Below are 17876 nucleotides of genomic sequence, written 5' to 3'. Positions count from 1 at the left end.
TGCCTTATCAGCCCTCAATGATGCCCAGATTATGCTCATTCCCAGTCAAGGGAGTCATTGTCACAGTGGATAACGTATCTACAGGTATAGTAGTTGAGTATATATGGCAGGGGTCTCACCTTCACAGACTGGCTGGGTGCCACTCCAGGAGCCATTGTGGAGGCAGGTCCTCTCAGGTGAGCCACTCAGGGAAAAACCGGCATCACAGGTGAATCGCAGCAGGCTCTTCAGCTGGAACTTCTCCCCTAGCCTGGAGCCGTGAGGTGGGATTCCAGGGTCACCGCACTCCCCGGAACTACCGCCTCATGAGGGAGAGAGAAAATATCCAACACTCAAATAACCAGCCATCCCTTACCACAGCAGTCCCAATTGGCAGCTCATATCATTCACTCTAGCCTTTTTTCTGAGATGGAAATAGGCTTTTCCCCCTCCCTTTCAACTAACATGAAAGGCTACCATGGCTCTACCCAGAGTGCTTGCATCTTACATCTCTAGCTACCACACAAGGAAAAACCCACAGAAATCCATAGCTTTTCTAGCTCGGTTTGACATCCCTGAAACCTGTTGATCTGTGGTATTTCTGTGCACCATTAGAGCCTTCAGGTCGCCCCTGGCTGGCAGAGTGGTAGGCCCATGCTGATGGAAATACCTGAGCAGTAGGGTGGTGACCCACTCCAGTGCCCATCCTCCTGACAGTAGCGCGTGGCGTTCCCAATCAGCGCTCGGCCCTGGCTGCAGGTATAATGGACCACGCCGCCGTTGGTGAACTTCCTGCCTGACATGACAGCTTGGGGTGGTGTGCCAGGATCACCACAGGAAATAGCTTCAGGCGAAATGGAGAGAAAAGGTTCAGAGAGGACAGTTGATAGAAATACTGAGTTGATCATGGATATACACCATTGTTCTTGTGCCTTCAGTGTTAGCTACTACCACAATTACATTTTAGTTTATCTACTACTACTCCCACTACTACTCGTACTACTCCCGCTCCTGCTGCTGCTACTATTACCACCACTACTACTACTACTACTACTACTACTACTACTACTACCACCACTACTACCACCACTACTACTCCCACTCCTGCTACTACTACTACTACCACTACTCCCACTACTACTACTCCCACAACCCACCTTTTATCACAAACATTAACACTACATATGACATTGTCAGCAAAGCCATAATGTTTCTATATTCTTTATTTTCAAACACTAACAATATAAATTCTTCACAAATCCCTTGCACCATCCCCATATTACATCTCTTCTCCCCACTATAAGAAGAATGGTACATTTCACACTTTCTATCATTCTCCAACAGTGACTAACCACACGAAGTGGGACCCAGATTCCACCTCTGCCACTTCTTGTACCCTGATCAAGACAATCCTAGCATATTACTCACAAAGGCACTTAGGAAGTGATCTGTCCCAGAGGCCGTTTGACTGACAGGTGAGAAGTGATGAGCCGAGCAGATAGAAGGCCCTCTTGCAGTGATACATCACACTGGTTCTATAGTTGAAGCTCTCGGGGAAACGCTGCTGCGGGTGACGAATGGCATTCTCCACAAAGCCTGGATCTGAGCAGTTTACCACTGCAAGATAAAATCAACCGAATGCTTAACGCCTGACAGTGAAACCAAGAGTGAGAAGAGAAGGGAAATCAATGAGAAAGCTTGAATAGCAGGGTTATTGTTCAAGTTCTGAGTCATTTCAATCAACCCATTCATGCTTTTTAATATATACTTAAACAGTGTGTAAGCTTCTCTCATATTTCTACAGTCAATAGCATTTGACATAAAGTTGATCTAATAACTGTGTAACAATGTAATTCATGTGGGTTGATATGCAGTTTCAGTTTAGTTTAGATTCACTTGTCACAAAATGTAAAACCATCAGGGCAGGAAGCCCCAGTAACAATAAGTTGCACCTCTTGCCTCAGAGTTGGCTGAACATGTTTTCAGCTATTGCCCTTCAACAACAAAAAATGCCTAAAGTTAAAGTAATGTCCAGGGGAAACAAAACAGATTGCTTTCCCTCAGTGACAGCTGCCAATGCCCTGGCAGTCAATTAAGCCCTAGGGAAAAGAGGGAGGAAAAAAATATAAAACAATTGATTATTAGCACCTGCTGTTGGCAGGTGCCAAAAACTCTTATTCCTAAAACGGCACCAGAGAAGGCTGAAGTTTTACGTGTTCCTATCCAATTGTGTTTTTGTTCGTTTCTTTGCATTGTTTGTAACTTAATTTTTTTATTATTTTGTACACAATGTTGCTACTACCGTCTCTTATGACCGAAAATAACTTCTGGACATTGGAACTGCGACTACTCACCACGAACTGGCAGAATCCTTTTTTTCCTTTAACGAGTCCGACTAGCCCGACCTGAATGACATACTGCTTTCCCGGGAACAGGCACAGATCCCCGTCATTTGCGTGAAGAGAAGGCGGAGAAAAAGGGGCCAGAGGGCGGGCTGCCTTCTGAGAATTCGTAGTTGATCGAATAAACCCCCACTGCCTTCCATTCTGTTAGCGGACGTGCAATCTTTGGAAAATATAATCGATGACCTATGTCAAAGATTAAACTACCAACGGGACATTCAAAACTGTAATATCTTATGCTTCACGGAGTCAGCTGGCTGGTTATACGCTGTATCAACAGGATAGAACAGTGGCGTCTGGTAAGACAAGGGGTTACGGACTATGCATATATGTAAACAACAGCTGGTGCACGGAAGTCTCAAGGTTTTGCTCACCTGAGGTAGAGTATCTCATGATAAGCTGCAGACTGCACTATCTTCCTAGAGAGTTTTAATCTGTATTTTTCGTAGCTGTCTACATACCCCCACAGACCGATGCTGGCACTAAGACTGCACTCAATGAGCTATATTCCGCCATTAGCAAACAGGAACACACTCACCCAGAGGCGGCGCTCCTAGTGGCTGGGGACATTAATGCAGGGAAACTTAAATCGGTCTTACCAAATTTCTATCAGCATGTTAAATGTGCAACCAAGGGAAAAAAACTCTGACCACCTTTACTCCACACACAGAGACGCATACAAAGCTCTCCCTCACCCTCCATTTGACAAATCTGACCATAATTATATCCTCCTGATTCTTGATTACAAGCAAAAATTAAAGCAGGAAGCACCCGTGACTAGATCAATAAAAAATTGGTCAGAAGAAGCAGATGCTAAGCTACAGGACTGTTTTTCTAGCACAGACTAGAATATGTTCCAGGATTCTTCCTATGGCATTGAGGAGTACACCATATCAGTCATTGGCTTCATCAATAAGTGCATCGATGATATCGTCCCCACAGAAACCGCACGTACATACCCCAACCAGAAGCCATGGATTACAGGTAACATCCGCACTGAGCTAAAGGCTAGAGCTGCCGCTTTCAAGGAGCAGGACTCTAACCCGGAAGCTTATTAGAAATCCCACTATGCCCTCTGACGAACCATCAAACAGGCAAAGCGCCAATACAGGACCAAGATCGCATCGTACTACACCGGCTCTGACTCTCGTCGGATGTGGCAGGGCTTGCAAACCATTACAGATTACAAAGGGAAGCACAGCTGAGAGCTGCCCAGTGACATGAGCCTACCAGACGAGTTAAAAAACTTAGATGCTCGCTTCGAGGCAAATAACACTGAAACATGCATCAGAGCACCAGTTGTTCTGGAAGACTGTGATCACGCTCTCTGCAGCCGATGTGAGTAAAACCTTTAAACAGGTCAACATTCACAAGGCCGCATGGCCAGACGGATTACCAGGATGTATACTCATTGCACGCGCTGACCAACTGGCAAGTGTATTCACTGACATTTTAAACCTCTCCCTGTCCGAGTCTGTAATACCAACATGTTTTAAGCAGACTACCATAGTCCGTGCCAAAAAACACTAAGGTAACCTGCCAAACCTCTCCAGCTTCTCCTTCACCCAAATCCAGAGAGCAGATGTTCTGAAAGAGCTGCAAAACCTGGACCCGTACAAATCAGCTGAGCTAGACAATCTGGACCCTCTCTTTCTAAAATTATTTGCCTACATTGTTGCAACCCCTATTACTAGTCTGTTCAACCTCTCTTTCATATCGTCCGAGATCCCTAAAGATTGGAAAGCTGCCGCGGTCATCCCCCTCTTCAAAGGGGGTGACACCCTAGACCCAAACTGTTACAGACCTATTTCCATCCTGCCCTGCTTATCTAAAGTCTTCGAAAGCCAAGTTAATAAACAGATCACTGTCCATTTCGAATCCCACCGTACCTTCTCTGCTGTGCAATCCGGTTTCTGAGCCGGTCACGGGTGCACCTCAGACACACTCAAGGTACTAAACGATATCATAACCGCCATCGATAAAAGACAGTACTGTGCAGCCGTCTTCATCGACGTGGCCAAGGCTTTCGACTCTGTCAATCACCGTATTCTTATCGGCAGACTCAATAGCCTTGGTTTTTCTAATGACTGCCTCGCCTGGTTCACCAGCTACTTTGCAGAGTTCAGTGTGTCAAATCTGAGGGCCTGTTGTCCGGACGTCTGGCAGTCTATGGGGTACCACAGGGTTGAATTCTCGGGCCGACTCTTTTCTCTGTGTATATCAATGATGTCACTCTTGCTGCGGGCGATTCCCTGATCCACCTCTACGCAGACGACACCATTCTGTATACTTCATGCCCTTCCTTGGACACTGTGCTAACAAACCTCCAAACGAGCTTCAATACCATACAACACTCCTTCCATGGCCTTCAACTGCTCTTAAACGCTAGTAAAACCAAATGCATGCTTTTCAACCGTTCGCTGCCCGCACCTGCCCGCCCGACTAGCATCACCACCCTGGACGGTTCCGACCTAGAATATGTGGACAACTATAAATACCTAGGTGTCTGGTTAGACTGTAAACTCTCCTTCCAGACTCATATTAAACATCTCCAATCCAAAATCAAATCTAGAATCGGCTTTCTATTTCGCAACAAAGCCTCCTTCACTCACGCCGCCAAACTTACCCTAGTAAAACGGACTATCCTACCAATCCTCGACTTTGGCGATGTCATCTACAAAATAGCTTCCATTACTCTACTCAGCAAACTGGATGCAGTCTATCACAGTGCCATCCGTTTTGTTACCAAATCACCTTATACCACCCACCACTGCGACCTGTATGCTCTAGTCGGCTGGCCCTCGCTACATATTCGTCGCCAGACCCATTGGCTCCAGGTCATCTATAAGTCTATGCTAGGTAAAGCTCCACCTTATCTCAGTTCACTGGTCAAGATCACAACACCCACCCGTAGCACACGTTCCAGCAGGTATATCTCACTGATCATCCCCAAAGCCAACATCTCATTTGGCCGCCCTTCCTTCCAGTTCTCTGCTGCCAGTGACTGGAACGAATTGCAAAAATCACTGAAGTTGGAGACTTTTATTTCCCTCACCAACTTTAAACATCAGCTACCTGAGCTGCTAACCGATCGCTGCAGCTGTACATAGTCCATCTGTAAATTGCCCACCCACTCTACCTACCTCATGCCCATACTGTTTTTATTTTATTTACTGTCTGCTCTTTTGCACACCAGTATTTCTACTTGCACATCATCATATGCTCATTTATCACTCCAGTGTTAATCTGCTAAATTGTAATTATTCGCTCCTATGGCCTATTTATTGCCTACCTCCTCATGCCTTTTGCACACACTGTATATATACACTTTCTTTTTTTCTACTGTGTCAATGACTTGTTTATTGTGTTATTGGCTTGTTTATTGCTTACTCCATGTGTAACTCTGTGTTGTTGTCTGTGTCACACTGCTTTGCTTTATCTTGGCCAGGTCGCAGTTGTAAATGAGAACTTTGTTCTCATAAAGGCCAACCTGGTTAAATAATGGTGAAATAATAATGACTACTGACCCGTAGTTCTCACGTCTGTAGCTGTGAAGTGCTTTGAAAGGCTGGTCATGGCTCACATCAACACCAATATCCCAGAAACCCTAGACCATCACCAATTTGCAAACCACCCTAACAGATCCACAGATGCTGCAATCTCTATTGCACTCCACACTGCCCTTTCCAACCTGGATAAAAGGAACACCTATGTGACAATGCTATTAATTGACTACAGCTCAGAGTTCAACATCATAGTGCCCTAAAAAACTAATCAATAAGCTAAGGACCCTGGGACTAAACACCTCCCTCTGCTACTGGATCCTGGACTTCCTGACGTGCCGCCCCATGTGGTAAAGGTAGGTAACAACACATCCACCACGCTGATCTTCAACACAGGGGCCCCTCAGGGGTGGGTGCTCAGTCCCATCCTGTACTCCCTGTTCACTCATGACTGCACGGCCAGACACGACTCCAACACCCTCATTAGGTTTGCTGATGACACAACAGTGGTAGGCCTGATCACCGATAATGACGAGACAGCCTATAGGGAGGAGGTCAGAGACCTGGCCGTGTGGTGCCAGGACAACAACCTCTCCCTCAACGTGATCAAGACAAAGGAGATGATTGTGGACTACAGGAACAAGAGGACCGAGCACGTCCCCATTCCTATCGACGGGACTGTAGTGGAGCAGGTTGAGAGCATCAAGTTCCTTGGTGTCCACATCAACAACAAACTAACATGGTCCAAGCACACCAAGACAGTCGTGAAGAGGGCACGACAACACCTATTCCCCCTCAAGAGACTGAAAAGATTTGCCATGGGTCCTCAGATCCTCAAAATGTTCTACAGCTGCACCATTGGGAGCATCTTGACTGGTTGCGTCACTGCCTGGTATGAAAAACGTGCGGCCTCTGACCACAAGGCGCTACAGAGGGTAGTGCGTACGGCCCAGTACATCACTGGGGCAAAGCTTCCTGCCATCCAGGACCTCTATACCAGTTGGTGTCAGAGGAAGACCCTAAAAATTGTCAAAGATTCCAGCCACCCTAGTCATAAACTGTTCTCTCTGCTACCGCATGGCATGCGGTACCTGAGCGCCAAATCTAGGTCCAAGAGGCTTCTAAACAGCTTCTACCCCAAGCCATAAGACTCCTGAACATCTAATCAAATGCCTACCCAGACTATTTGCATTGCCCCCCCCCCCCTCCCTTTTACACCGCTGCTACTCTCTGTTTTTAGCTATGCATAGTCACTTTAATAACTCTACCTACATGTACATATTACCTCGACTAACCGGTGCCTTCGCACATTGACTCTGTACCGGTACCCCCCTGTATATAGTCTCGCTATTGTTATTTTACTGCTGCTCTTTAATTACCTGTTACATTTTTTATTTTTTTTATTTTATAACTGCATTGTTGGTTAGGGGCTCGTAAGTAAGCATGTTGTATTCAGCGCATGTGACTAATAAAATTAGATTTATTGGCGTGTTCCTTGCCTATAATAGAAAACCTTATTGGGGTAACCCTCTTGAGGTGATTGTTGGAAGGCTATACTACAGGAACCCTGGGTGAATGTGTGGAAAGTGCAGATTAGCTTACAAAATGAAATAGAACAATGTCGGTAGCAGGGAGCACACTGACATACTATAAGTACACTCAATGGATTGAGTGAGGAAGTGACTGACCATTGTTGTGGCAGGTGTATGAGGATATTTTCTTTACAAATGCAACTTTATTTTTTCCTAGTTGTACCTGAATTTTTCAGCATGGAGAACTATTATTTCCATACAAATGAATGTGATTATTGACTTAAGCATTTGGTCTTTAGAGAACGTTTAATCTGATAGTGATATATACACTGCTCAAAAAATAAAGGGAACACTTAAACAACACAATGTAACTCCAAGTCAATCACACTTCTGTGAAATCAAACTGTCCACTTAGGAAGCAACACTGATTGACAATAAATGTCACATGCTGTTGTGCAAATGGAATAGACAACAAGTGGAAATTATAGGCAATTAGCAAGACACCCCCAATAAAGGAGTGGTTCTGCAGGTGGGGACCACAGACCACTTCTCAGGTCCTATGCTTCCTGGCTGATGTTTTGGTCACTTTTGAATGCTGGCAGTGCTTTCACTCTAGTGGTAGCATGAGACGGAGTCTACAACCCACACAAGTGGCTCAGGTAGTGCAGCTCATCCAGGATGGCACATCAATGCGAGCTGTGGCAAGAAGGTTTGCTGTGTCTGTCAGCGTAGTGTCCAGAGCATGGAGGCGCTACCAGGAGACAGGCCAGTACATCAGGAGACGTGGAGGAGGCCGTAGGAGGGCAACAACCCAGCAGCAGGACCGCTACCTCCGCCTTTGTGCAAGGAGGAGCAGGAGAAGCACTGCCAGAGCCCTGCAAAATGACCTCCAGCAAGCCACAAATGTGCATGTGTCTGCTCAAACGGTCAGAAACAGACTCCATGAGGGTGGTATGAGGGCCCGACGTCCACAGGTTGGGGTTGTGCTTACAGCCCAACACCGTGCAGGACGTTTGGCATTTGCCAGAGAACACCAAGATTGCCAAATTCGCCACTGGCGCCCTGTGCTCTTCACAGATGAAAGCAGGTTCACACTGAGCACGTGACAGACGTGACAGAGTCTGGAGACACCGTGGAGAAAGTTCTGCTGCCTGCAACATCCTCCAGCATGACCGGTTTGGCGGTGGATCAGTCATGGTGTGGGGTGGCATTTCTTTGGGGGGCCGCACAGCCCTCCATGTGCTCGCCAGAGGTAGCCTGACTGCCATTAGGTACCGAGATGAGATCCTCAGACCCCTTGTGAGACCATATGCTGGTGCGGTTGGCCCTGGGTTCCTCCTAATGCAAGACAATGCTAGACCTCATGTGGCTGGAGTGTGTCAGCAGTTCCTGCAAGAGGAAGGCATTGATGCTATGGACTGGCCCGCCCATTCCCCAGACCTGAATCCAATTGAGCACATCTGGGACATCATGTCTCGCTCCATCCACCAACGCCACGTTGCACCACAGACTGTCCAGGAGTTGGCGGATGCTTTAGTCCAGGTCTGGGAGGAGATCCCTCAGGAGACCATCCCCCACCTCATCAGGAGCATGCCCAGGCGTTGTAGGGAGGTCATACAGGTACGTGGAGGCCACACACACTACTGAGCCTCATTTTGACTTGTTTTAAGGACATTACATCAAAGTTGGATCAGCCTGTAGTGTGGTTTTCCACTTTAATTTTGAGTGTGACTCCAAATTCAGACCTCCATGGGTTGATAAATTGGATTTCCATTGATTATTTTTGTGTGATTTTGTTGTCAGCACATTCAACTATGTAAAGAAAAAAGTATTTAATAAGATTATTTCTTTCATTCAGATCTAGGATGTGTTGTTTAAGTGTTCCCTTTATTTTTTTGAGCAGTGTATAATCTGAAAGTGAAAATTCATCCATAGGTGATTTTTACATAAATTGGGCAAATTCTGTCACACTACCACTACACTTGTTTTATTCTTCATTCATTCCAAAGAGGGGATATAAACCAAAATCCATCATTATTTGACCTGTAAACTGGAAAATAGTTGAAACCAGGTCAAAGCCACAGCACAAGATGTCCTGGATAACTGTTAAAGTCAATTTTACCATTCCTTAAGCACATAACCAGATTAATTACTGATCTGCAAAGATTGCCTACATGTACCTACTTTGTCAGAAAATATGTTGTCATGTAATATGGTTTGTTACTTTACATTAGAATTTGAAATCACCTCACTGGAACAGGAAATCACCTAATACACAGTGGGTAAGATGAATGCACAGACAATGACGTGCACAGACTAGTAATACAAAATAAAGAATGCACTTTACCCACAAATTAAATTGATATACAGTCGGTAGTATTTTCAAGCATTGCGGCTGCATCATGTCATGGGTATGCATGTCACAGGCAGGTACTGTGTAGTTTGTCAGGATCAAAATAAATATGAAAGGAGCAAAGCCCAGGTAAAAAGTTAGAGGAAAACCCGCTTCAGTCTTTTGAAAACCTAACCCTGGTATAGAATGTTATTTTTCAGCGGGACAATAAAAACAAAAGTTATGTCATAGACACCAGAATGGCTTTTCAAGAGGTGTTGAGTGATCCAGTCTCAGTCCTAACTTAAATTTGCTTGAAAATCAGAGACAAGGTTTCAATATTGCTGTTCATCAATGATTCCCAACCAGATTTACTAAGCTTGAGCAATTCTTACAAAAACAATGGATTTACTGTATGTTGCCCTAAGAGGTGATTCATTTGGATGTATTTGTTACTGTGTCTTACCTCTACAGACTGGAAGAGGGTTGCTCCAATGTCCATTCATCCTGCACTGGGCTCTTGAGGCACCATGCAACAGAAATCCTTTGCTGCAGGTGAAGTTTACAACATCGTTCAGGTTGAACTCGCTGCCGTTAGTTCGACCATTTGTTGGGTTTCCAGGGTGACCGCAGGTAATGGCTATGAAAACATTTGAGGTAGCCAAGGGAGAGCAAAAATAGTTTGGTACAGACATTTAAAGTAGGTAATGGGCCGAAGCATCGAATCTGCTCTAGTTTTCGAGGTGATCGATCTCTGGTGAGGGAGGAGCTGGGTTTTACATACTGTGTATATTTCTTTCTTCTGAACACATTTCCATTTGTTGGCAATGTCAATTATGGCAAATGTTTTTAAAACCTGTTGAGGATAGACGTTCCGCTAGCGGAACCCCGTTCCGCCTGCGGAACCCCTAGCCAACAGCCAATGGCATTGCACGGTGCGAAATACAAAATCAACTAAAATACCACAATTCAATTTTCTCAAACAATCAACTATTTTACACCATTTTAAAGATAGGACTCTCGTTAATCTAACCACATTGTCTGATTTCAAAAAGGCTTTACAGCGAAAGCAAAACATTAGATTATGTTAGGAGAGTACATAGGCACAAATAATCACACAGCCATTTTCCAAGCAAGCATATATGTCACATAAACCCAAACCACAGCTAAATGCAGCACTTACCTTTGATGATCTTCATCAGATGACACTCCTAGGACATTATGTTATACGATACATGCATGTTTTGTTCAATCAAGTTCATATTTATATCAAAAATCTGCTTTTTACATTAGCATGTGATGTTCAGAACTAGCATACCCACCGAAAACTTCCGGTGAATTTACTAAATTACTCATGATAAACGTTGACAAAATACATAACAATTATTTTAAGAATTATAGATACAGAACTCCTTTATGGAATCGCGGTGTCCGATTTTAAAATAGCTTTTCGGCGAAAGCACATTTTGCAATATTCTGAGTACATAGCTCGGCCATCACAGGCTAGCTAATTTGACACCCACCAAGTTTGGGGCTCACTAAATTCAGAATTACTATTAGAAAAATTGGATTACCTTCGCTGTTCTTCGTCAGAATGCACTCCCAGGACTTCTACTTCAACAACAAATGTTGTTTTGGTTCCAAATAATCCATAGTTGTATCCAAATTCGTGCGTTCAGGTCACTATCCGAAGGGTGACGCGCGAGCGCATTTCGTGACAAGAAATTTCAAAATATTCCATTACCGTACTTCGAAGCATGTCAAACGCTGTTTAAAATCAATTTTTATGCTATTTTTCTCGTAAAATAGCGATAATATTCCAACCGGGCAACGTTGTATTCATTCAAAGGCTGAAAGAAAAAAATGGAGGACTCTCGTGCACGCGCATCTCCAGTCTCACTGTCCCCAGGCTGACCACTCACAAACAGAGCTGCTGTACTTTGCCCAGAGACAGCAGACACCCCATTCCACTTTCTGGCGGCTTTAGAGAGCCAATGGAAGCCTTAGAAAGTGTCACGTTACAGCACAGATGCTGTAATGTTGATAGAGATGCAACAGAAGGACAACAAATTGTCAGACAGGGCACTTCCTGTATGGAATCTTCTCAGGTTTTGGCCTGCCATATGAGTTCTGTTATACTCACAGACACCATTCAAACAGTTTTAGAAACGTTAGAGTGTTTTCTATACAAATCTACTAATTATATGCATATTCTAGTTTCTGGGCAGGAGTAGTAACCAGATTAAATCAGGTACGTTTTTTTATCCGGCCATGCAAATACTGCCCCCTATCCCAAAGAAGTTAAAAATTCTTACTTTTATGTTCGCTAGCTGAACAGGCAAACTCTGCCAAGTACTTAACAGTAAACCAATCAAAACTCGTGTACTATCCAGGTACCATCTCTGTTGATCACATCTGCCAATCACATTTTCTGTACTTAAGGATAAGTTGTGAACATGAAAGAATAATCTGTAGTTGTAAATACATTCTCGAACATGTAACTGATGAGTTGTGAACATGGAAAAATGTGCATGTCAATTTTGCACGCTCAGACTTTTGACACTGCTTTAGCGCCCTACCAGCGCACATAGCGCCCTATGTGTAAACAGCGATTTGCAAGCATGGAGAGAGAGAGAGCAGGAGTTCTTGGTGGTGGGACCTGTTTCTTCTAACATGAGGTTTTCATAGACCAGTATTCTCTACACTGGTTCGTTGGTGACAGCTCACATGGGCCGTGTTGTATGTCAATCACGACGTGCTTAACCACATTACCACTTCGGCAATGTCCACCAAAGAAGCCCAGCTGTTAGCTATCATGGTGGGTAAGTTTAAATGTATTTATTTTATGGCTAGGTAGCAAGCTTTTTTCTTCTTTGTAATACATTTTTGGAATCTATTGTCCAAATTATTGTTATTAAGTGTTTGTAACTTCAACGTTGTAGTCTGACGCTAGCTACCAAAATCAATTAGGCAAAATAATTTAGCAAACTCAGTTGTTGTTATTAGTAAAATAATGGATTGTCAAGAATTAGGCACCAACAACTTTCACAAGGTTAGTAGGAAAGTTAGCCTAATCATTTAAACCACCACTGTATATTCACATTCATACTCCAACTGGCCTATGGTTGGGAAACTTCAGGAACTCCGATTTCAAGAGAAAATGCTGTTATGTAGACGAACAAGACTATCTAAATTCTTTAGAAACTGCTTGGGTGTACTAGCTACATCTCTCTGTCACGCCCTGACCTAGGATAACTGTTTTTTCTCTGTTTAGTTAGGTCGGGGTGTGATAGGGGGTGGGCATTCTATGTTTTGGCCGGGTATGGTTTCCAATCAGAGGCAGCTGTCTATCGTTATCTCTGATTGGAAGCCATACTTAGGCAGCCTTTTCCCACTTGGTTTTTGTGGGTAGTTGTTTTCTGTTTAGTTTGTGTAACCTGACAGAACTGTTGGCTGTCGTTTTGTTTATTTGTCTAAGTGTTTTCGATTTCATTAGAATACAATATGAGCACTCAACACGCTGCGCCTTGGTCCCCTCTATACGACGCCCATTGGACCAAGCAGCGTGGTCAGGAGGACTGGACCTGGGAAGAAATCCTGGATGGGGCAGGAACTTGGACAAGGCCTGGGGTGTATCGCCATCCGCAAGGGGAGATAGAGGCAGCGAGAGCGGAACGGCGATACTATGAGGAACAAGCACGGCAACAAAGGAGAGGCAGCCCCCAATTTTTTTTTTTTTTTTGGGGGGGGCACACAGGGTAGTTTGGCGGGGCCAGGGGTGAAACCTGAGCCAACTCCCCGTGCTTATCGTGGTGAGCAGGTGTCTGCTCCTCGCACTCTCCCTCCAGTGCGCCTCCATAGCCCAGTACGTCCGGTGCCTGCTCCTCGCACTCTCCCTCCAGTGCGCCTCCACGATCCAGTATGCCCTGTGCCAGTTCTGCACACCTGGTCCTCAGTACGTCTCTCCAGTCCAGTGAGACCCGTTTCAGCTCCACGAGAAAAGCCTCCAGTGATAATCTATGGTCCGAAGCCGGTAGCGATGATCCATGGCACGAAGCCTCCAGTGATGATCCATGGCCCGGAGGCTGTAGGAATGTTCCATGGCATGAAGCCTCCAGAGGTAATCCATGGCCCGGAGCCTGTAGGGATAATCCATGGCAAGAAGCCTGTAGGGATTATCCATGGTCTGGAGCCTGTAGGGATGATCCATGGTCTGGAGCCTGTAGGGATGATCCATGGTCTGGAGCCTGTAGGGATGATCCATGGTCTGGAGCCTGTAGGGATGATCCATGGCAAGAAGCCTGTAGGGATGATCCATGGCCCGGAGCCTGTAGAGATGATCCATGGCGCGGAGCCTGCAGCGACGCTCCCCAGTCCGGAGCCTCCGGCGACGCTCCGCAGCCCCGAGTCTTCGGCGACGGTCCGCAGCCCCGAGTCTTCGGCGACGGTCCGCAGCCCAGAGTCTTCGGCGGCGGTTGACGTTCCAAAGCCTCCAGCGATGATCCATGGTCTGGTTCCTCAGGAGACACAGAAGCGGGGGATCAGCGGGCGGTGGGGGTGCTATGCCCCGAACCAGAGCCGCCGCCAAGTACAGATGCCCACCCGGACCCTCCCCTATAGGTTGAGGTTTGCGTCCGGGAGTCTGCACACTTTGGGGGGGGGGGGGGGGGGGGGACTGTCACGCCCTGACCTAGGAGAACTGTTTTTTTCTCTGTTTAGTTAGGTCGGGGTGTGATAGGGGCTGGGCATTCTATGTTTTTGTTTCTATGTTTTGGCCGGGTATGGTTTCCAATCAGAGGCAGCTGTCTATCGCTGTCTCTGATTGGAAGCCATACTTAGGCAGCCTTTTCCCACTTGGTTTTCATGGGTAGTTGTTTTCTGTTTCGTTTGTGTAACCTGACAGAACTGTTGGCTGTCGTTTTGTTTATTTGTCTAAGTGTTCGATTTCATTAGAATGCAATATGAGCACTCAACACGCTGCGCCTTGGTCCCCTCTATACGACGCCCGTTACACTCTCCTCAAGTTCGTGAGCTAACATAAATACTGTTTAACGCAGGCAGGTATGGTATCTCCCATAGGGCATATAAGGTGAGTAAAAAAGAACACACAACAATAATTCAAAAGGGATACATAGAGAACATAACAAATACAACTGTTTAAAATGGATGCTCATGACAAGTTGGAATACAACTTACATTTTTGATGCCGTTGACAGCATGTGATTATTAATTATTATTCTTTTTTTAGAGGGTGGATCAGCTTTAATATTGCAGATATATTGTGGCTTCAATCAATGTAATTGTGTGCATCATTTTCAATCCCCCATATATGTTTTTGTAAATATATAAAATATATACAGTTGAAGTCGGAAGCTTACCTTAGCTAAATACATTTAAACTCAGTTTCACAATTCCTGACATTTAATCCTAGTAAAAATTCCCTGTTTTAGGTCAGTTAGGATCACCACTTTATTTTAAGAATGTGAAAATGTCAGAATAATAGTAGAGAGAATGATTTATTTCAGCTTTTATTTCTTTCATCACATTCCCAGTGGGTCAGAAGGTTACATACACTCAATTAGTATTTGGTAGCATTGCCTTTAAATTGTTTGACTTGGGTCAAATGTTTCACGAAGCCTTCCACAAGCATCCCACAACAAGTTGGGTGAATTTTGGCCCATTCCTCCTGACAGAGGTGGTGTCAGGTTTCTAGGCCTCCTTGCTCGCACACTCTTTTTCAGTTTCGCCCACAAATCTTCTACAGGATTGAGATCAGGGCTTTGTGATGGCCACTCCAATACCTTGACTTTGTTGTCCTTAAGCCATTTTGCCACAACTTTGGAAGTATGCTTGGGGTCATTGTCCATTTGGAAGACCCATTTGCGACCAAGCTTTAACTTCCTGACTGATGTCTTGAGATGTTCCTTCAATGTATCCACATCATTTTCCTTCCTCATGATGCCATGTATTTTGTGAAGTGCACCAGTCCCTCCTACAGCAAAGCACACCACAACATGATGCTGCCACCCCCGGGCTTCACGGTTGGGATGGTGTTATTCGGCTTGCAAGCCTCCCCATTTTTCCTCCAAACATAATGATGGTCATTATGGCCAAACAGTTCTATTTTGGTTTCATCAGACCAGAGGACATTTCTCCAAAAAGTACGATCTTTGTCCCAATGTGCAGTTGCAAACCGTAGTCTGGCTTTGGAGCACTGGCTCGATATAGGACTTGTTGTACTGTGGATATAGATACCTTTGTACCTGTTTCCTCCAGCATCTTCACAAGGTCCTTTGCTGTTGTTCTGGGATTGATTTGCACTTTTCGCACCAAAGTACGTTCATCTCTTGGAGACAGAACACGTCTCCTTCCTGAGCGGTATGACGGCTACGTGGTCCCATGGTGTTTATACTTGCGTACTATTGTTTGTATAGATTAACGTGGTACCGTCAGGCATTTGGAAATTGCTCCCAAGGATGAACCAGACTTGTGGAGGTCTACATTTCTTTTTCTGAGTTCTTGGCTGATTTCTTTTGATTTTCCCATGATGTCAAGCAAAGAGGCAGTGAGTTTGAATGTAGGCCTTGAAATACATCCACAGGTACACCTCCAATTGACATAAATGTCAATTAGTCTATCAGAAGCTTCTAAAGCCATGACATCGTTTTCTGGAATTTTCCAAGCTGTTTAAAGGCACAGTCAACTTAGTGTATGTAAACTTCTGACCCACTGGAATTGTAATACAGTGTATTATAAGTGAAATAATCTGTCTGTAAACAATCGTTGGAAAAATTACTTGTGTCATGCACAAAGTAGATGTCCTAACCGACTTGCCAAAACTATAGTGGTTAACAAGAAATTTGTGGAGCGGTTGAAAAACAAGTTTTAATGACTCCAACTTAAGTGTATGTAAACTTCTGACTTCAACTGTATACAGTAAAAGTCAAAAGTTTGGACACACCTACTCATTCCAGGGTTTCTCTTTATTTTTACTATTTTCTACATTGTAGAATAATAGTGAAGAGATCAAAACTATGAAATAACACATATGGAATATATTTCAAATTCTTCAAAGTAGTCACCATTTGCCTTGATGACAGCTTTGTACACTCTTGGCATTCTCTCATCCAGCTTCATGATGTACCCACCTGGAATGCATTTCAATTAACAGGTGTGCCTTGTTAAAAGTTCATTTGTGGAATATTTGCTTCTTAATGTGTTTGAGCCAATCAGTTGTGTTGTGACAAGGTAGGGGAGGTATACAGAAGATAGCCCTGTTTGGTAAAAGACCAAGTCCATATTATGGCAAGAACAGCTCAAATAAGCAAAGAGAAACGACAGTCCATCGTCATTTTAAGCATAAAGGTCAGTCAATACGGAACATTAAGAACTTTGAAAGTTTATTCAAATGCAGTCGCAAAAACCATCAAGCGCTATGATTAAACTGGCTCTAATGAGGATCGCCACAGGAAAGGAAGACCCAGAGTTACTTCTGCTGCAGAGGATAAGTTCATTAGATATACCAGCCTCAGGAATTGCAGCCCAAATAAATGCTTTAAAGAGTTCAAGTAACAGACATATCGCAACCTCAACTGTTCAGAGGAGACTGTGTGAATCAGGCCTTCATAGTGGAATTCCTGCAAAGAAACCACTACTAAAGGACACCAAGAAGAAGAACAGATTTGCTTGGGACAAGAAACCTGAGCAATGGACATTAGACTGTTGGAAATCTGTCCTTTGATCTGATGACTCAAAATGTGAGATTTTTCGTTCCAACCGCCATGTCTTTGTGAGACACAGAGTAGGTGAACAGATGATCCCTGCATGTGTGGTTCCCACTGTGAAGCATGGAGGAGGAGTTGTGATGGTGTGGGGGTGCTTTGCTGGTGACACTGACAGTGATTTATTTAGAATTCAAGGCACTCTTAACCAGCATTTGTACCACAGCATTCTGCAGCGATACGCCATCCCATCTGGTTTGCACTTAGTGGGACTATCATTTGTTTTTCAACAGGACAATGACACAAAACACACCTACAGGCTGCGTAAGGGCTATTTGACAAAGAAGGAGAGTGATGGCGCGCTGCATCAGATGACCTATCCTCCAAAATTACCTGATCTCAACTCA

The 17876-nt window shown here is 44.6% G+C and overlaps 1 protein-coding gene across 1 annotated transcript in view; it reads right to left on the bottom strand.

Annotated features, from left to right (window-relative positions):
- The window catches only part of LOC106612532 (CUB and sushi domain-containing protein 1), a 200871-nt gene that overhangs the window by 27983 nt on the left and 155012 nt on the right, over window positions 1-17876 (bottom strand). The window contains exons 44-47 of the mRNA XM_014213739.3: window positions 10215-10388; window positions 1408-1596; window positions 650-823; window positions 120-302 (exon numbers count right to left, since the gene is read on the bottom strand). Coding sequence (XP_014069214.3) covers window positions 120-302; window positions 650-823; window positions 1408-1596; window positions 10215-10388 — 720 coding nt within the window. The remainder of the gene's footprint in view (window positions 1-119; window positions 303-649; window positions 824-1407; window positions 1597-10214; window positions 10389-17876) is intronic.

This window comes from Salmo salar, chromosome 01, assembly GCF_965601325.2.
Source record: "Salmo salar chromosome 01, fSalSal1, whole genome shotgun sequence".
NCBI lineage: Eukaryota > Metazoa > Chordata > Actinopteri > Salmoniformes > Salmonidae > Salmo > Salmo salar.
Note: the sequence above shows the minus strand (reverse complement) of the source record. Positions and strands in the feature narration are given on the sequence as shown.